This window comes from Trachurus japonicus, chromosome 18 (genome assembly GCF_045865225.1).
Source record: "Trachurus japonicus isolate A0001 chromosome 18, Traja_1.0".
Classification (NCBI taxonomy): Eukaryota; Metazoa; Chordata; class Actinopteri; order Carangiformes; family Carangidae; genus Trachurus; species Trachurus japonicus.
In genome coordinates, this window is record NC_140924.1 from 1,986,295 (window position 1) to 2,007,738 (window position 21,444).

A 21,444-nucleotide genomic window follows, 5' to 3' on the forward strand; every position below is an offset into this window, starting at 1 on the left:
TGGTCGTACATTCCGCAGACATCAAGACCATGTGCGCCTGCGGCATGACACAGGGACTGAGACAGAGATGTCCATGGATTATCCAGTGGGACCACTGGCTGTGGAAGTGGGTCTTCCAGAGAGAGAGACTCAAGGAGATGTTGCTGTGGCCCTCAGAGGGACTGGACACTGTAATACTGAGGCCCAGACAACAGGCAGTCCCCTCGCACCAGTCACACCTGAAGCACCCACAGCAGTGGTGCCTTCTGGGTCCCCTAGGTGGTGCGGAGGTCACAGCGTGTGAGAAAACCTCCTGAGAGACTAGCTCTGTGATGGAGCATGTTAAGTTTGAATGTTATATTGCCTGTTAACTTTGTTATATGTACAGGTGTTGAGTATGGTGGAAATAGCACTTTAAGTCACGGTTATAATGTTTTCCATGTTATGTACTTAAAGGGGGAAATTAGAACTTAAGGAGGGAGAAGTGTTGTGAACAACCTAAAATGAGTTAGCTGGCCACTAGTTGTCACCCTTTTCCACATAGGCAGTTTTGGGGTACTATTCTTCTACTCCAGGTGAATGTTACTTCCTGTGTTATTTGGATGCCACCTCGCTGTGTATGCATGTATGCCTGCTCGTGTGTTGCATATAAAGTCTGTTTGCTCTTTAAAGTCCGCGTGATCCTTTTTCTTTGTGTGTACAAGTTACCACAGTTTTCTTGTCTGTAACAACATCTATTGCACGTCTGTCCGTCCTGGGTGAGGGATCCCTCCTCTGTTGCTCACCCTGAGGTTTCTCCTATTTTTCCCTGTTAAAAGGGTTTTCCATGGAGTTTTTCCTCAGTTGATGTGAGGGTCTAAGGACAGAGGATGTTGTTACGATGCCATGTAAAGCCCTTTGAGACAAACTGTTTGTAAAAACGGGCTATACAAATAAAATTGCCTTGCCTTGCCTTGAGACCTGGACCAGAACCAGTCTGGAGAACTGGACCAGAACCAGTCTGGACTCTGTAGAACATCGTCTGACACAAACACTGAGCTGAGACTCTGTTGTTGTTGTCTCAGTCGACCAGCAGGTGGCAGCACAAGAGCGTCAGTCTGGAGTCTGACTGGTGGATGCGTGTGCTCAGTTTGAGCTGATTGATGATCATCAGTTATAGATTATTGATCGTCTAAACGAGGCCTCACATTGATACAAACAGCTCAGACAGGCCTCTTCTCTGTCTGTTTCTAAACCTCTTCTTAAAACCCACCTCTTAAAATAAAATCATTAATAGGGAACAAAGGCCGAGGGGCCTTTTGGTGTCTGATTGGTTGAGCTTGCTGTTACCAGCAAATAATATTTATCAATCAATATTGAATAAAAAAACGGTGCTATATTGTTAAAATTCAACAATAAAGTGCATAAAAGTTGGCTTGACTTCTTTCTTTTTTTCTTTTTTTTCATAATTTTCACCATCATCTTTCTGGTCCACATCACATCACATTTATTGTAATTTTTAATTCAATGAGTGAAATTTTATTTTTTATCTGAAAAACATTATTATGAATTCAAGGGTCAGAGGTCGACTGATTAGTGTTAAATTTAACCTTTTTGACCCTGTTTCCTTGAATAAATCACTAAGACTTTGATGCGGGAAGCTGAGATTTTGATGCACTAGGGACAAAGTTTCTGTAGAATTTCAGACCTGTCGGACGTCCAGAAGGGTCACAGCTGACCGTCCAGGCTTGTTTCTCGGCCTTCAAAGCCTAGATTTAGAAGCCTTTTGTCTAATAACGTCCACATTCTTGGGGTTATAAGGCTGAAAGTTTAATGTATTTGTCCGGGGCCTAGTGTCAAAGGTCGCTGATTTGTGACCTTTTTGACCCCGTTTCCTTGAATAAAACACCAAGACTTTGATGCGGGAAGCTGAGATTTTAAAATGTGGTCCAGAATGTCTAGTAGATTGTGTGTGCAAAGATTCAGAGCTCTGTGACATTCAGAAGGGTCACAAATAGCCAAAAAGCAATGCTCCTTAGTGATGTTCGATACCACAGATTTCCTTTCCGATCCGATACTGAGTAAAATTCAGGCTGGTATCGGCGATACCGATCCGATACCGATACTTTGTGCAAATGCACCTAATGTGCCTGGTAAATCTAATAAAATTTTAAAAAGTAGTGTATTTCAAGTCATAGCTTCCTAAGGATGCAAGACTTCAGAGTAACGTATTTATTTTAAACTCTGAACTATATTGAGGTAGTGGCCTTGTTTAGAATATAGACGAAAATAGTGTTTCAAACACTAAAAAAAGAACATAAGTAAAATAATAAAACCATGAATTAAATAAGAAAATGATAAACAAACATACAATTTTTTTAATTCATTAATTTATAATATTCTTTATAATTTTCCCACAGATATTACAGACTTCGTCTTCACTGTTCGTGGCACTGAAATAGCTCCACACATGACTCCTTTCCGCTCCGTCATTGACTCTACACAGACTGACTTTGTGAGCAGCAGGTTACGCGTTACACACTTACCCGGGTGGAAGAAAAAGTAGTTCCTACCAACTGCGTGTCATTTAGACAAGATCTGAATAGTTTAGTCACTTTCCACTGTGTTCCTGTTAATGATACATTACCACAAATGACTGAAGTATCAAAAGTATCGATATTTTCATTTGAGTATCGATTCTAGAGCATACAGACCTGGTATCGGAAGTATCGATATTTCAGTATCGATCTGCACATCACTAATGCTCCTTTCTCTGACCTCTTATTAAAGGAGAAATGTTTCAACAGCAATTCTTTAATAGCTTCCAGATGCTTTGGCCTATCAGGATGAATTTTTAGCTAAAGGAGCTGGTTTACGATCAGGAAGTAGGGGAGCTGTGCGTAAAGCCAATTGGTAAGTGTCACTGGTCACAGGGGTCAAACATCAAAGTGAATCCAGCCATTCCTGCTTTTTCTCAACAAAACATACACGCTTTAAGTTATCATCATGAAATATAAATATGTTGTATATCAGAGAGTCCTCTATCAGAATATTTTGGTCCCGTTGCTCTAGGGGCCCCGGGGGGCCCCGGGGGGCCACTTGGCTTTCCCATGCTCCCACAGAGTTGGGTCTTGGGGTGATGGATAAGGGCCTCACCATGAGTCCACAGGCCAAGTGATTTGGTCAGTTTCTATGAAAACGGCGGCCTCAAGGATACAGAGGAATACCGCTGTTTGAAGCCCCGCCTCTCGAAAAGTAATTGCTCGATCAGGACCGAACACACATCTACGCGTTCGTCTTGGGCCCCCGAACCATGTATTAAAAAATTATAACTGTACGACTTTTGGAAATGTGTTTTGTCTATTTCGGCTTTTCTCTCACGCTTTAAGTCTGACAGACTCTGAGTCTGAAAGGCTGAAATAGACAAAACACATTTCCAAAAGTCGTACAGTTCTGATTTTGTAATACGCCGCTGTTTTCTGTCTTCTCCCTCCCACAACAACACAACTTTTCCTCCGGTTCCTGTCATTGGTCTGAAAACAGCGGTGTTGGGCTAAATGAAATTAGCCCCAATGACAAGTGAATCAAGGGGGCGGGACATGGCACCTGTCAATCACTGACCCTGCGTTAGCCCGCTGCTGATTGGTCAGAACCGCTCGGCCTGTGGGCTGAATGAAATTAGCCCAAACAGTCGGTAAATGGCGAGGGCGGGACATGGCACCTGTCAATCATCCACAGTCGGAAAATGAATGAGAGCAGACTCGGTGAGCTCGGGCTAATTAAAATTAGCCCATTTAGAGATATCCTGTGTTTTTCTTGAAACTATTTAATATTGTTGCCAGTTCCGATTTTACTAAGACTTAGAACAATCTTTTGTATGTTATTTAAAGAATATTTTTTCCTCATCTTTTGTTGTGTAATGCAGGGAGGGCTTAGCCCCACTAGCCCATTGATACCAGCCGTCACTGAGTAAGCGATCCGGTGGTTTTGTCTAACTTCCTGTCAGCCGATGGAGTTAGTAGTCCCCGCCCTCGTCCCTACGTCACCACATTCAGGCGCATCCCTTGGCTGCACACACAGAGAGGACTGCCCCTTTATGCCGTTCTCTCTCCTCATTGGATAAAGGTTGTAGGATACAAGGAAAGTTTTCTCCTGGGCTCAGAGCAGAGCAGAGTGACTGACAGACCCGTGTTTCAGACCAAACACTCTATAGAAGTGATTGCTGTCGGAAGATATAACTATTTAAGACTTAGATTAACACAAACATTCACCTTACTTCTGCTTTAATTAATTCTATTTATATATGCATTGTGTTTATGTACCACTAGGAGTAGCATTTCCAATCTTGTTGTATTTGATACAATGACAAAGTTTCTATTCTATTCTATTCTATTCTATTCTATTCTATTCTAAACCCTGATCTCTTGTTTATGAGAGATACGACTACACAAATACACACATCGTAACATGTGTATGGTAATCCGTCGATCCACTGATTGAATATTAAGGGCTTCATTGAAAACACGACCAGGAGGAGGGTTAGCAAAATAGTGGAGAAATGAGCCCCAATGGCGGCTACTGCCTGACGATGTAAACAGGAAGTTATTATTGAACCAGTCAAAAAAATGTTAAATAATTACAAAAGACTAAATATAATTTTTAATGGAAAAGCAATACTTTTATTCTGCACCCCTCTAAACGCCCCATGGGTTTATTGTTTTTGAAAAAATATAGCTTCTAATAAAGATTCTCCATATTCAACCTTGAGGCATAAGATAATTGGCAGCTATTTGTCCTTGGTCGTAAGGGGGAAAATCAGGGCAAAAATCAACCATTTTACCTTTATGTATGGACCAGGACTCTTTGTTCAACATGTCCTGGTGGACTTTTGGACAGTGACTCAGAGACTCTTTTCATACAGACAGTTGTCTCTGTAGTAGAGGATGTGAAGATCTGACTCCAGGTCAGGTTTGATCCACTTTATCAGTGTGATCTCAGCTCCTGCAGAACCTCGACATGGAAGAGTGGCGTCTTCTCCAGGTTTCACTGTCACTGTTTATAACCAAAGACAGACAGGAAGTAGATGTCAGTGATCAGGGTCTTTATGAAAAACTTTTATTTTGAAGGTTGATATTCCTGATCAGTGCTTGTTAGTAACACTAATGTATGCTATAGTTAGTAATACACATCTTTAAATGTTGGTCCTAGAGACTATTAAGGTGCTGTTTAAGTGCATTTACCATTTAATTAGTGAATAATAGCTAGAATCTGAATACAAACACAAATTAAAGATTCTTTTTGGAACTTGACGTACTTTTAGATTAACTTTAACTTACCCTAACTTTTAAGTGGTAAATTCAGTTGTGTCAGGGATGGGGGATAGCAGGGGGAAGGACCCAAAAAGGGTTTATTTTCCTTACATATAGCCCGGGGAAACGCAGGAATACGGGGAGCACGAACACAGACAATCCGACACAGATAAAAGGAGACACTGAGGCCCTGTTTATACGTACCCGGTTATTTTTTAAAAACGGAGACATTAACCATCGTTTGCACCCTCTGTTTACACGCAAACGGAGAAAACGCCCCTGAAAATGATGCTTTTTAAAAATTCCGGCCAGGGTGGAGATTTTGGAAAACTCCGTTTTCACGTTTGCATGTAAACGGAGAAAAACTGAGATTTGGGTAGCCGACGTCAGACCCTGACGTCTAACCGTAACCATATTACATAACTTGATAAAAAAATAATAATAATAATAATGATAAAATTTAATGCAGACTGATGTGTTCATTGTAAAACATTTATTTATTGATGTAAGGTTAAATGGGGTGATTTCTGTACAGAGTCCCGAGGCTGAGCTGCTCTTCTGTTCAGTAACAGACATGAAGCTTCACTTTTCATTCAAACAAACTGCTACTGCCACACTTACACTGCCGGTGGTAAACCTCTAAAAACCTGTGGGTAAGTTATTTAGCCATTGTTTTGATCCCGGGAGGACGACGGAGGTTGGCCGACCGAGCAGCTCTGCAGAGCGGACACCGTCTCTGTGATGTCCCGGTCGTTGCTCCGCAGGTGGAGCTTCACTTATCCGAAAAAAAAAAAAAAAAGCTTCACCTCTCCGAGAAACATCGGAGCAAACTTCTAAACAGCCGTCATCTGGATAAACTGGCCGTATATTTGGCATCTAAACAGTTACTTTCTCACATGAAAAAATATTAAAACTTTACACACAAGGAGGGCAAGTGACGTTGTTGTTGTTGCTGTTGCTATCAGGTTGCTATGCGGGATCATGTGCGGGATTCTGATTGGCTGACATGGGCTTGAGCTTCTCGCTACACTGCCAGGTTTGACTCTTGACGGCATATATACACGGGTTAGTGTAAACGAAACGTTTTCTGAAAACGGACTGGTGTGCACGCAGTGTTTTTTATAAACGGAGAGGGTGAAATGTCCCTTTATGAAAATAGCCGGGCACGTGTAAACGCAGTCTGAGGCTAAATACACAAGGGAAGACACAGGTGGTGCAATTAACACAGGTGAGACACATTAGGTAATCACAAGCAGGAAGCACACAGGAAGACAGGACATGAAACTACAAAATAAAACAGGAACTCAACAGGGGCCAAAAGACACAGACCATGACACAGAAAGACAGGACACAGAAGTTCAAAATAAAACAGGAAACAACTTAACTCAAGAGGGGAACACACAAAGGACGTAACAGAACCCCCCCTCAAGGGCTGGATACCAGACAGCCCTCAACAAACATCGAGCCGGGTGGGAGGAGGGGGCACGGAGGAGGAACACCACAGGAGTGTAGTGTCCCACTGCATCTGAACACACCGTGAGACCAGGACCCTACAGTGAGTCCTGGTCTTGTTCTGGTATCAGACCAGGCCCTGCTCTTGGTCTCCTGACCGAACCCTCTGAAACTCCGTTGGTTTGATATGGAGCCAAAGAACAGGAAGTGATCCGCCATGTTGAGACAGAGAGAGACTGACGACAGATCCTCACTGTCAAGGGGGTGGATCGGACTACACGCAGGCGTAGCTCACAGTCGGCCATATGAGGACGGGCAACTTGCTCTGACTCTGGCTGCAGTTACAGTGCAGTAGATAGGTGATCCAGTCATCTGCACTAAAAAAACGATTCATAACTCTGTGAAAAATAAATCAGTATGTAGATATTACTTTAACTATTTGCATAATGTCACTATAATGTTACTTTTACAAAAAAAATACATTATTAAAATTATCCGTGATTCTAAATATGCTGCATCATAACTGCATAAACGTTCATAAAAATCAAACCGTTTTGAAATCGGACAAAAACTGAGCAAGTTATGGTCATTATAGCAGAACATGCACCATAGGCTTAATGCTCTGAGGGAGAGAGTTGCCCGTCCCAAGATGGCCGCCATACTGGCTACGCTTTGTCATTGGGAAACAGCTGCGGGTGAGTCATCTAGTTCTTATATATATCTATGCTCACTGTGACCACAGTAAAGCTACAGTAACCACAGAGACAGAGAGTTCAGAGCGCCATGGTGTGAGGCAGCTCACACCACTGCAGCAAGGAGTCCATGTTCTCACCAGGCTGGACAACCAGAAGACCTGGACCACACCTGCTGTGGTGGCAGGTGAGAGCACCACACAGAGATCTTACATCATCGAGACAGAGCAAGGAACTCTGTACAGGCGAAACCGTCACCACCTTCAAGATGTGCCTGTTGAGGGGGCCAAGGCGACAGCCAACACGAGCCCTGAAAAAGGGCCCACCAGACACTTAGGCAAGCCCAACAACGAGAATCCCGGGTCCAACAGTGAACACTGATGGACTGCCCCAAACCAGGTCTGGTAGGCCTGTCAAACCTGTCCGTAGACTTGACCTGTGAGAGTGAGAGAAATATTGTTTGAACTGTTCATTGACCTAAAAAAAGAAAAAGGAAAGGAAAAGAAAAGAAATGACAATATTATACAAAGTGTTTATTGGTAAGTGCTATAATGCACTTACGTTTTGGTACACGTTCACACTTTAGCCACTAGAGGGCATTGTTGTTATTTGGCTTCAAGCAGATGTTGTTATTTGCACTAAGTAATAAGTGTTATAGTTTAGGGATTGTTGCAGTATCCAAAAGTGGAAGATGTCATAGGAGGACAGATGTACTACGTAGTTACGTGAGACGTGGGGAGTTGGCGGTTGGTGGTTGAACACAGTGGTTGTCTGCACCAAGAGATAGTAAAGGTTGACTTTGACCATAGCAAACTGGCTGTCCCCTGTATGTGTCAGGAGGAGGCTGTTGCAAAAAACTAAATAAATAAACATGTTCTGATATCACACCAGAGTATTCAAACTAATGAAAATGTCTGTTTTTGTTTCAGTTGATCTTTAGTGACATGTTTAGTAAATGACCTGCCTTTGTCCTGTCAGATACCTACTGTATACAGTAAGAGTAGAGGATGGATGATATGTCTCATACAGTAGACCAAGTTAACATGAGTTTTAGGAGTTTTTCAAGACACTTCTTTTTGCTTAAATCTTGCAGTGGTACAGTACCATACTGGAACAGAATAAAGAAAGATATGTAGTTAAATATATAAACCAGTAGAAAGTGAAAAACATTAAAAGTGAAATATTTGATAAGACTGTGTGAGTGAACGTTGGATGTTCAGGTAACATTGTATTGTTATGTAACAGTACAATGGGTAAGAGTACTCATTCACATTATTATATATTGTTTAGTTAAAGTATTTGAAACTTCACTCAGTCTCAGTACTGAGGGTGAAGGATGTGAGGTCACGTTTCTCCCTCTACTGGCCAGTTGCTGCTGCTGCACCACACTAGATAACATGGTCATTCACACAACTGTCAATACATGTCCGTCCCTGATGAATTAAATAAGAAACTCAATTTAATTCATTTACATCTAAGTTTATGTTTATATTTTGGGACACTGTAATCCTGTTTCCCTGACAACAGAGCCAGGACAGTGAACAGGAAGGAGGCTGCGTCCTACTGAGCTCCTCTCCCCTCAGAGACCTTTACTTTGTTTTTGTCATTTCACTCTTTATACAGTGAGGACTGTAAACCATGTTAACCCTCCAGAGCCTGACTGCAGCTGCAGCTACATCCACTCTGTCTGCACAGGACACATTCAGGGAACTACTGTAAAGTTCAGCATCACTGTCTCTGAGTCTACATGTGAGGCGTTCAGGGACATCCGTAAATAGCAGCGTCCCCAACACCATCAAAAGCTAGAGAGAGGAAGGAAGCGTAGACAGACTACTGTGACCACGCAGAGAGAGGAGCTCATTTAACCGGAGGAACAATGGACGACACATCTCTGCTGAGGCTGCTCTGTAAGTACACACTGACACACTTATCAATATTAGTTATTGATCAGAAAACTGACTAATCTAGACAGATAGAAAATATAAATGATCTTTTTAAAGCAGAAGAGACAGATAAAAGCCTCTTCCTGGTGTCTTCACTGTAACGTTTAAAGCTGTACAGAAAAGAAAATTGAATTTGAGCCCACCCTGGGTAATAAAATTAGTGTAATAACTCATCTATCAGACGATGTAGGCCAAACTTTGTGCAAAATTCTATTTTTGAGTAAATCCGGGACAAAAGTGTGGTTTTTTTTTCCGCATTGGATAATGCAGGTACACGGATTATACGTCAGCCTGTACACGATTCATCAGCCACTGATATTGGATCTGTCATCCGTCAATCAAACGTCTGAGACACACACACACACACGGAGCTTGGTCTCGCCCCAAACTTTGAATATCCCGCCCGCTCGATAACGACCAATCAAATTCGTTTTCCTTACTCGGGTAAACTCGTGTTGCAGCTCGTGACAACTCGGCGCGACAAACAGGACAAACGTCCATTTCTGTACACCTTTAACACCAGAAGAAAAGTTAGTGATCTTTACCTGAGGAGAATGAAGTGATGAGAACTCGTGCTGTCGGTTAGAGAGCAGACTGTGGAGCAGAGCTGATGAACCTCACCTCGTGTCTCTGCACGGCTTCAGACCCTCACTCACATCTGATCTGGAGTCAGAGGAACAGGAACTGGTGTTTATTCATGTTTGTATTAAAGTGTTAAAGCTGATGTCATGTCTCTGCAGATCTGATGTCTCTGCTCTGCTGCACAACACACACAGGTCAGTGAACGCCTCTTTTCTCAGTCTGAATGTGATCAACAACTGGATGAGTTCAGGTTGTAGCAGTGACTGTCAGGAGTCAGAGAGGCAGACAGAGCAGTGGATACAGGCTGAAGGGAAGAAGACAACCAGAAAAACAAAGACTCACACTGACTGGTTAATCTGACCTGGGATCAGATAGTCACTGCAGTTCCTCATTCACACATGTTCTCCTGGAGTATGTTTATATTATAAATGAGTTGTTTTCATGATGTGGTAAAAAACACTCACTGGTCGATCTTCACCTGCTGATGGCAGAACTTGTTTATGAACACTTGGATGATTAGATGAATTTTATTTCATAAGTTTGCTCAAATATTCAGTGATTTCTACCCTCAGCTCGTCTGACTGTGAGTCCCAACAGCTCTCAGCTGTTCATTGGAGACTCAGTGTCTCTGAGCTGTGAGGAGGACGACAGCTCTGCTGGATGGAAGGTGATGAGGAACACAACCAAAGGACAACAGAGGACTGGATGGAGGGAATCAACTGGTTCCTCCTACAGCATCAGCTTCGTTGACTCATCAGACAGTGGAGTTTACTGGTGTGAGCTGAGAGAGGGAGCAACAAGCAGCAGCAGCATCAACATCACTGTGACTGGTAAGATCAGACTGTGGAGTCAGTGTTGATGAAGCTGTGTGGAAATGGATCAACTGCTGTACTTTGTCTCTGTGTTGAGGTGGACCAGTGATCCTGCAGAGTCCTGTCCTCCCTGTGATGGAGGGACATGATGTCACTCTGAGCTGTCAATCAAAGGAGAGCCCTCCCTCCAACCCCCCAGCTGCTTTCTATAAAGATGGCTCCCTCATCAGGACTGAGCCTACACGTCACATGACCATCCACCATGTTACCAAGTCTGATGAAGGCCTCTACAGCTGTGACATCACAGGCCATGGAGGGTCTCCACCCAGCTGGATCACCGTCACAGGTCAGGAGGTCAAAGGTCAAATGTTTGATTCAGAGAGTTGGGGGAAAGCAAAAACAACTCCATGTTTGACCTTTTTAACCATTTAAGTGTCTTTTATTTCAGAGAGAGCCCCCCCCACCACCACACCTGGACCTACAACATCCTCTCCTCCTGGTTCCTCCACCACCCCTCCTCCTCCTCCTCCTCCTCTCTCTGTGCTGTTGCCTGTTGCATTAGTCTGTGTTCTGGTTCTACTTATTCTGCTGGTTCTACTAGTCAGACACTGTGTACAGAGGAAACCTACAGGTGAGAAACATTTTTGTAGTTCCCTTATTTAAAACTATATGGACTTTTTCCTTATTAATGTGTTATTTATAATAAATAACCATGATTATGATTCCATCTCTTTGTTAATCTACCTGTTAATGATCACTTTCATATGGTGAATGAAGTTCTTGTTAATTTTGGTTCTTTCCAGCTGATGATGAAGAAGTTGGAGGAAATGACATCACATACAGTGATGTCAAAATATTACGTAATCAACGGCAGCCAAACAGACGGAGCAGAGGTAATGAGTTTGTTTGTGTGTTGTTGTTGTTGTTGAAGGTGAAGGTTGGATGTTGACATCACGGCACGGTGGCACAGTGGTTAGCACTGTTGCCTCTCAGCAAGAAGGTCCTGGGTTCGAATCCCCGGCCGCCCAGGTCCATTCTGTGTGGAGTTTGCATGTTCTCCCCGTGGGTTTCCTCCGGGTGCTCCGGTTTCCCCTACCACTAAAAACATGTTGGCTAGGTTAATCCTCCAGTCAGTGCCCCTGACCAAAGGCACTGGCTCATAATCTGGAGTTGGTCCCCGGGCTAGCTGTATATGTGACCAATAAAGTACCTTTACCTTTACCTTCAGTTGTTTGTAGTTGTGTTCCAGTGGAGGCTGGTCCATAGAGGCAGAGAGAGCAACTGGTTGAAATAAACCCTTACCAAATCTCAGTATTATTTATGAAATATATTTTTTAAGCTTTTCTTTGGAAGAAAATCCACTCAAAATGGTTGAACAGCACCCTCTGCAGGCAGAGGAGAATGAGCAGTCTGTGTGAAGAGCGAGGAGCAGGAAGGTGGGGGCTCGAGGAGGACGGAGGGGGCGGGGTCTCCTTCCATTCACTCAATGCATACAGTTGGTGTTGTGTCACAGTTGGTAGTGGGGCATTTCGAGGGGGAAAACAATCCTTTCCCCCTCACCCGGAGCACTGTAAGCGCGCAGATTTAAAATGTTGATATTAATGCTAAACGAACATGACATACATTGAGTCATTGCAGCCCATTGATAGGGATAGATACGTTAAAAAATAACTTTAATAGGATCAGATTCTTGTCCGTATCTTACTAAAGAGTGAACGAATGATTTGACTAAATGGCCTGAAATTTCATTCTCTGATATCTTTTGCTACCTGGTTGAATCACCCGGTAAGTCAGTAAATCACGTTAACTGATTAATTAAACCTCGCATAATAGGAAATTATCACGTTTTAGTGAATTTGTTCACCACACAATGGTTGTTATTGCATAATAGTAATATATATAATAATAGTCGTCATGAGCTGCACATATTGGTTATTGACGACTTGGTATATCACACAGGGATTTACACACACAGCAGCCTAAAAAACTATTGGTCCCTAGAGGCACACAACCTTTTTACAAGTGGCTTTGTTGGAGTTGTGCTTCATCACAAATGACCTTCCTCTGATACCTATGTGTTCCGATGTGATGTAAAGCCATCCTGGAGGGTGACAGCCGCACCAGACGTGGGTCGCAGTTAGGGAGAGGCTAACTGCCATGCAGTTGCCCACTGCAACTGCATGGCAGGGTACGTTTGTGAATGCGTTAATTAATTAAGAAGAACCCTGTGGATAATTTGTACAACTAATAAGCTAAAAAATCCAAATCTAAAGTTTATATTTTGCGAAACCAAAGCACAGAGCCTAGGACAGGCATCACCAAATGGCGGACCTCGGTCCGGACCCGGACCGAGTGATGGTTCGATCCGGACCCGAGACCAATCTCTAATAAGTTAACATTTTCCTGGAGCATTTTTTTCCGACGGGACAGCGGGCTCAGCTATAGGTCAATACGGCAGCTTCGGGGCGTTTGTGGCCGCCGCCGCCGCCTTGGTTAAGCACGTGCGCGCGTGTGTGTGTGTGCGTGCGTGCGTGGGGGCCGTTCAGATGGGTCTCTTGTTGCGCGCACAAGCCCATTATTTTAATGTGCGCTCACAACCGAGAGCGACGCCGTAGCGGTGCGTATTCAGTGCGACGTGCTTGTTTCCTGCTTCTCCGCCGGTGTTGTGTCAGACCCCGGTTCTCCCTCGGTCTGTAAACTTTTTCACGCGGAGCTCTGCCCCGTTTGAAAGGAGAAGGAAGCCCGTATGCGGGAAGACGTCGCTTCAGAGATGTAGAATGTGTGTTATAGAAGAGAAACACCTATTTCAGGACTACTGACTTGTATCACCAGAACAGAACAGACATATCCTGTGATTTTCAGCCTCCCTCCATATTTAATGGAGGGGAACAATACAATGATAGTGCAGCTATCAAGATGCTTTTGACACCTTGGCCTCAAAAAAAGAAAGAAAAAAAAAAAGCACCAAAAAAAACAAACAGGGAAAACCCCTTATTTATTCTTTCTTGTTCTCTTTAATTGAAATACAGGCCTTAAATTAATTTGCCTGGGAGCTACTTTTATTCATGGTAAAAAAAAAAAAAAATTTTTAAAAGCTAGTTGTTTACTATACAAGTGCATTATGTTAAATGTTTCCTGTGTTGAAAATTGACAATAGATATGAAAATGCACTTGATTGATTTTATTTAAATGACATAGGGGTAGGCTATAGCTTATAAGACACCATTTGGACTTTATAAGGTTCGGACCTTTCACTTGGATGAAAGTTTAGTAACTGGACCTCAATGAATTTTAATTGAATACCCCTGGCCTAGGAGAAGAACCCGGTGGCTAAAGGGTACAGCAGCTCCTGGGCATTTGATGTTTTGTGGGCGTTCCCTTGCTTGCCGACTATCTATGCAAGAACACGACCAGAGTACAAAAAGCAGTAATAAGGATTGTTAATGTATTTCAGTCACACGCAGTCCCTGTCTGGATAATCCCGCGCCTAAAAGCCCAGATAAAAGCTTTAAAAGTATAAGTATCTATGTAAATTGAGTGGGACACTTTGCTTTGTTATTAATTTGTAAATAATTAGTTTGTCAATAATTCCAGATTCCCATGCTCAGTGTTTTTCATTAGGCCTATATGGTTTATCTGAAAACAGCAGGATTCGATAAAATGATGTTGGGGCGGCAGTGGCTCAGGTGGTAGAGCGGGTTGTCCAATGATCAGAGGGTCGGCGGTTCGTAGTGTCCTTGGGCAAGACACCTTACCCGCCTTGCCTCGTGTGGATGTTATGAATGATCATGGTGGTCAGAGGGGCCGTTTGGCGCGAATTGGCAGCCACGCTTCCGTCAGTCTGCCCCAGGGCAGCTGTGGCTACACAAGTAGCTTACCACCACCGGTGTGAATGTGGTATGAATGAATAATGGTTTCTGTAAAGCGCTTTGGGTATCGTGAAAAACGCTATATAAATGCAAATCACTATTGTTTTTAATCTTGTAAGACATTGTTTAACTGCTTAATTTTCATTTAATATAAGAAAGTAGGGATAAATAGTCAACCAGTATAAAATAACGTGACGCTGTGGACTGGTTTTCTTCCTGTCCTACCCAATTTCTTCAGTCACCATCCGTCACTGTTGTCTTCAGTGACATTGAGACTATGATGGTCCTCACAAATGTAAATAGACAAACTACAGTGAGTGTGTTTGTGAGGACGTTGTTGGACAGTGTGTGATTTGGGGACCCACGGTGCATTCAGGGACATTTTACACAACAACATAATAGAAAATCAATCCACCAGAAAAGGACCTTATTTCCCAGAGTTCATCACTGCCTCAGCTGAGATATGAAGGACAGATCAGCCTGACTCTGTGGGGTGGGGTAGGGGGGAAGCTGGTATCTGATCTGTGTCCTGTGGTGAAACAGCTCTGTGGTCCAACCTGAGCTGAGTGTGAATCTGCACACGCTCCACTCTGAGCCTATTATTAGAGACAAAGACAATCTTGGTCATAACCTACAGTACACCTATGCACACACATCTAAACATATAGTAAGTGTTAACCTTTTTTAGTATTAAACACTGTTTATTTGATTATTGCATTAATGAAGCAGAAGTATCAAATACAGCAAGTACTGTCAATATTCACCCATGATAAAATAGGACACATCTCATTGTTCATATGTTTGGCACAGTTCAAACTTTTTATTAAGACAATGAAGTAAAGCAGTGCTGTGGTCCCACCATGACACTGGTTTGGGACTGATGGAGTCTGTGGTGTTAGTACCTCAGCAGCAATACTCCCTCCTACCTGTCCTAAATTCTGAGTGGTTCAGTCTGTTTTAGAGTCATGAGTTACACAAACAGAGCCCTGACATCACCACAGCCACACAATATGCTGATGACATCGTTTTGTGTGCATTGGAGTTGGACACTTGTCAAATCCTCTGGTACAAAGAGGACAAAGGGCTTCAGTCCTCTCATTAAACAAGACAGTAGTAAACTAGGATATCTAACTATCATGTCCATCTGTATTGAAATTATACAGCTCAGATTGTGGAGATCTGTGGCTCTTTGCTGGGCTGTGATTGGACCAAAGACAAAGTTTCCTGCAGTGTCCTCATGTGATGTGTTGTGTCTCGTCCAGAGAGCGATCCAGCTGCCGTCGACTCTGCAGTGAGGACTCAGGATGTCACCTATGGACCAATAGTCATCAAAGACAAGAGATCAAAGAAGAGAGGTACAGCTTCTCTTCTTCTTCTTCTTCACCATCATGGTCCAACACCAGAACCAGTTCAACCCCTGCCACTTTGGTCTGACACCATTAAGACCAGTTTATTCTGACAAACTGTCCGTTCAGTGATTCTGCTTTGGTATCACCCACTGAAGGTGATGAGTGTTGTCTATTGATCTATCATAGATTGATTTTTTGTAAAATGTGTAGCAGGATACTAAAGAGTGGACGGAGCAGAGACGTTAAGCTGCTTCTCTAACAGCTTTTATCTTTTTTTAACTCTGCATGTAAAACCACAGCAGCAGCTTCTTCCTGTAGACAACACTGAGCTGAGGTCTGAAATTCTCACCACAACTGTTTTCTGCTCTGTCCAATCATGCTCATGCACACGGTGTGACAGTGTGTTTGAGGTTCACAGCAGAGGTGTTAAGACAAAACCCAAAAATATTGATAGAGTCCTGACTTGACCTCAGTAGCATCACATGTCCCGTCCTCCTCAGGGTCCTAAGTCCAGCAGTAAATCAAGGACCAGTGTTGGTATCAGCTGTGGTTCCTGCTCTGATCTGAAGTCTGTTCTGTTTTCTAGAGAGGGAACCAGCTGCACTTTACTCAACAGTGAGGACGGACGACGTCACTTATGGACAAGTGGTCATCAGAGCAAACAGGACCAGAGGTAAAGCTGCTCCTACAGGGAGATTCTGGGGCTAATAGTCCCCCCTGGTTCCAGTCTTTATGCTAAACTAAGCTAACCTCTCAGGTAGTTCTAACCTTAACAGGTTGAACCAGTAAATATTTGGTAGTTTTACCTGATCACTGATTGATTGTCAAAGTATTAGCTGATTGATTTCCTGTTGGTCAAGAAGTTGAATAATTGACTGGTTATGATTCTGTTTGTGCAGCTGTATCTCTGAGAATTGATGTGATTTAATGTAGATGATCTGGACCAGGTTTGATCCAGACCAGCCCAGATTAAAGGGATATTCCGGTGTACATTTAACCCATGGTCTAATGTACCGTGAGACAGAGTAGAACCCCCCGTCCTCCAGAGATCAAGTTGGTTGACCATAAACTTCTCTAGTTGTAGCGATTTCAGCACAGACTGCCAGATAGAAAAACACTTCTGTCTATGGAGCCATGACATCATCCAGGTCAGAGGTCAGTAGATCAACCTACAGACCCCGGATGTTGATAACAGCTAACCCCGGACTCAGAGGGGAATAGCACTAGCCTATCAGAACTAAATATTGGTGAAATGAAGGAGTTTCTCAGCAGATAATGTGTTATTTAGAGGCTGCATTCTGCTGCCCTGTAGACTCCATTATACGGATATACGCGCCTCTCGGCTGGAGCTCATTTCATCACAACCACTTGTAATGACACCAAAGTTATCTGGGGGAGGAAATGATCGCATTTTATGCTAGAAATAAGGTCCAGATTGTAAAAAACGGTAATTATCCTTTAAGAGACTGAACTAGTAAATATTTTGTAGTTTTACCTGTCAACTGATTGATTATCAAAGTATGAGTTGATTGATTTCCTTCAAGTAGTTGATTAATGGACTGGTTGTGAACCCCACCCCCCGAATTAACGTGATTTAACTAAGATGATCTGGACCAGGTTCGATCCAGACCAGGTTCGATTAAGTCCTGGACTGTGTGATATGTTAAGACTCTGCTCTTCAGTCTTCAGACTAGTCGGCTTTGTTCAGTCTTTGTAGGTTTCATCTCGTCTTCAAGTTCGTCAGGAATAAATCACCTAAAACTTTACATTTCCCCTCAGGCCTGGGAACAGGAAAGTTGGGGTCCAGTTAGTCTGGTCGTCAGATAATGGTCTCACTACCCAGGGCTCCAGACCAGCGCCGTAACGTAACCGTGCGGGGCCCCCCCGCGGCCGTTCGCCGCGGATGACGGCGGTGACGGCGGGGGGGGGGGGGTGCGGCGGCGAGGCGATGGCCGCGATGACGGGGGGGCGGGCCGGGGGTTGACGGCGGCGACAACACAGCAGAACAATCCTGCCTAGGAGCTGTCCATGGTTACTTAACCAAAAGTCTCTTGAAATATCAAACAAAGAAGAGAACTATGGACTGTGGAAGCTTGAATGGCCAAAATACAGAAGTTATCATGACGTGAACCATATGTTGTGGTGTAAAAAAAAAAAAAAAAAAAGAAGGACCGTTGATTCGGTGGAAACTCGGCTTAACGGGCGGGGGCGGGGCCCCCACGGCATGCGGGGCCCCCCCGCCTCGCGGGGGCTGCGGGGGTATACTTTACGGCCCAGCTCCAGACTAACTTTTTTGACTAGGAGCACAGTGGCCCCTAACTTAAAATTTTAGGAGCACAAACAGAAAATTTAGGGGCGCACACCGAAATCGACTTGCAAAGTAAATTTTCACATTTCCTCAAATTTTCACTGTATTACTGATAAATACTTTGATAAATGCAGAAACTATAATGTTTAGACACACCACTTGTGGTAAACTTATCCAAGAACAGCCCCCGCCCCCACCCCACCCCCAAGGGTGCCTGTGTAGGACAGCCCCTGTAGTTAGGCCTCACATGTGCACGGACTCCTTGGCTTCGTCGTTAATCTATCGATCAACAATCAATCAATAATCATTTCCGTTTGGGAGCCTCTGTGCAGCGCTGTTCTGCAACGCGAGTCAACCTGCTTTGTTGCCTTGTGATGATTTGAGTACCGCTGCTGAGAGCGCGAGCATATTATGGGATGTTTAAGGTTTGTAGCGAGCCATCGGAAGAAAAAAAAACATCGCGGGTGATGTTCAGCACACACACGCGCGCAGGTCACCGGTCTGTGTGTCTCCTGCTGTTTCACACGGAGCTCTGCTGTGGAAAGACGTCTCCTCCGCTCCGAGATGTAGAGAAGAGAAACACACGTTTCTTTTCACACATTAGCCAATCACAGTGATAATAAAAATAAAAAAAAAGAAATCGACAAATTTACTGGTCGCACATGCGCAAGTAGATGAAAAATTTACTCGCATTGTATCAAATTTTAGTCGCAAAATGCGACCATTTAGTCACAGTCTGGAGCCCTGCTACTACGTCATACTGGGTCATCCAGAGAATGAGAAAGGTGAAGTCAGGTAGAGGCAGAGATGGGGACTTGGACTCGAGACTTGAGACTTGACTTGGACTCGAGTCCCGATTTTGATGACTTAAAGCAGAAGTAAGTGGTCCGGTCGTTTTCGCTAATGCTGCGTTCCAGGCAGGCTTTTGAAATCGTAGATTACAGCTTCAAGTCACAATTTACGACTTTGTAGTGTTTCAGGCAACCCACTCGTGTTTTTCCGACCTGTTTTACCGGTGAAAGTCACTATAACGGCCACTCGTAACTTCTGACCCATGAACTCGTACCAGATCGAACTGGTACCACTTCACGGTCGGAAAAATACGAGTTTCCTTGAACGCACCATAACAGTCCTCGTCCCTACGTCGCCACATTCACGGCGTTCCTTGGCTGCACACACAGCCCTGCATGCCGTTCTCTCTCCTCATTGGATAAAAACTGTAGGATACGATAAATGTTTTCTCTTCGGCTCAGAGCAGAGCAGAGTGACTGACAGACCCGTGTTTCAGACCAAACACTCTATAGAAGTGATTGCTGTCGGAAGATACAACTATTTAAGACTTATATTAACACAAATATATCATAGGGTAAAGACTTGGACTCGCTTGGGACTTGATGCCAAAGACTTGAATTCAAGTCAAGTCACATTCAGCAAGCACAAATATTCAAATATTTTAAAAAGTGTCACATCAATGTTATACTGCAGCAGCCAGCCAGAGACATTCTATTCCTGTTATCAGTCTTGGCTGTATAATTAATGCCAACACACTAATGCGTACCACACATAAAGATAATCTGGCTGATTTTGCCCCGATTTTCCCCCTTCTGACCAAAGACAAAAATCGCCCGATTATCTTAGGCTCTTGAGATTATTTTATGAGATTCTCCTGTAGTGTGTGGTGTTATAAGATTTAAATTCTCCCGACAATCGTAAATATTAAACATGTTCGATATTTACGATTGTTGGCCCCAACAATCGTGACCGTTTCGATCAAAAGTCGGCTTGTGTGTGGGGGAACACGACAATCCTGAGTCCACGTCTCCGCAGAATGTGACGTGAAATTGAATGTAACCAATAAAGAAGCGAGCTGACTGCAGCACATGTAGCATAACAAACCAGTGTGGCTAACGGCTCCATGGCTACCAAAGACGGTTTAATAGAGTATCTTTGATGGCTACCATCAACAGAGTACGTCAGAACACGTTTGATCACACGAGATTTCTGGCGTGTTACTGTACATCAATTTTAAATAGCTTTATTGGCATGAGAAGGCAGTGCTTATATTGACAAAGCATATCACAATAGAATATTACAGATGAATAAGTGACAGAACATTAACAATAAAATATAAACAACTTAACAATTGAGGCGTTGTCATGATCTTTATGTATCATTAATTATAATCGATTTGTTTGGGACTCAAAACAAAAATCTTAGGACTTGGTTGGGACTCGAAAAAAAATCTTAGGACTTGATTGGGACTCGAAACAAAAATCTTAGGACTTGGACTTGACTTGGGACTTGAGAGCAAAGACTTGAGACTCTACTCGAGACTTGAGAGCAAAGACTTGAGACTCTACTTGGACTTGCAACATAGGGACTTTCTCCCACCTCTGGGTAGAGGAGAGTTAGAGGACAGGTAGGACTCATACTGAACTGTGTGTCTGTGTTCAGAGTGTCCACCGGAGCCGGATGTCGTCTACTCTTCACTGAGGACAGACTTCACACCTTCACACCTGTCCCACCACTGATGTCCTGCTGCTGCAGCCCCTCCTCCCCAGTTCATCCTGTTGTTGTCATGGTTTATTCTGAAACATATGAACATAACAATGTAGATAAGTTGGTCAAAGTCCTTAAAGCAATTCTTACCGATCTGGCATTTCACACAGCACAGCACAAACATTTGAAAATCAACAGCTCCACCTCCCTCACAAGCCCCACCCACCTCTTCCTCCTGCTGCACCTCCACGTGCCCCCCTCCCTCCCCGCTGCATGCGTTGGCATGGCAACGGTAAACAGAACAGGAACGCGAGTGAAACGGGAACAACACCAGAGTTTTAAACCGTATGAACGGACTCAGTGATGACTGATGAGTTTTATAATAAACTGTTGTTAGCCTACTGCTACTGGAGACGCAGGGGAAGTGATTGTTACAGATTACAGTTCTCAATGAGCCGGGCTGGCGGCCAGACCAGCGCCACCTGATGCGCTGGTTCAATGCCAAAATAAATCCGCGACCGGGCCGTGTCGAGCCCCGCCGGTTCGGAGTTCAACCGGGTCTGGACCGTTGAGAACTCACAGAGCTAACAGTAGCCTAGCTGTTAGCACTGGATGCTTAGACACATGTGACTTCCTGTGTTTACGTATCACTCGGGGCCGATCACTATCAA

The 21,444-nt window shown here is 43.7% G+C and overlaps 2 protein-coding genes across 2 annotated transcripts in view; one reads left to right on the forward strand and one right to left on the reverse strand.

Annotated features, from left to right (window-relative positions):
* Positions 1–21,444, reverse strand: part of LOC146968260 (beta-enolase) — a 471,092-nt gene that overhangs the window by 408,108 nt on the left and 41,540 nt on the right. The window lies entirely within an intron of this gene.
* On the forward strand, positions 9,288–20,845 carry LOC146968278 (uncharacterized). Its single transcript, XM_085760304.1, has 9 exons — positions 9,288–9,318; positions 10,095–10,130; positions 10,509–10,766; positions 10,846–11,102; positions 11,199–11,379; positions 11,552–11,641; positions 15,880–15,972; positions 16,553–16,639; positions 20,729–20,845. Exons 1-9 carry the CDS (start codon positions 9,288–9,290, stop codon positions 20,803–20,805), a joined length of 1,110 nt encoding a protein of 369 aa, XP_085616430.1. The 3' UTR covers positions 20,806–20,845.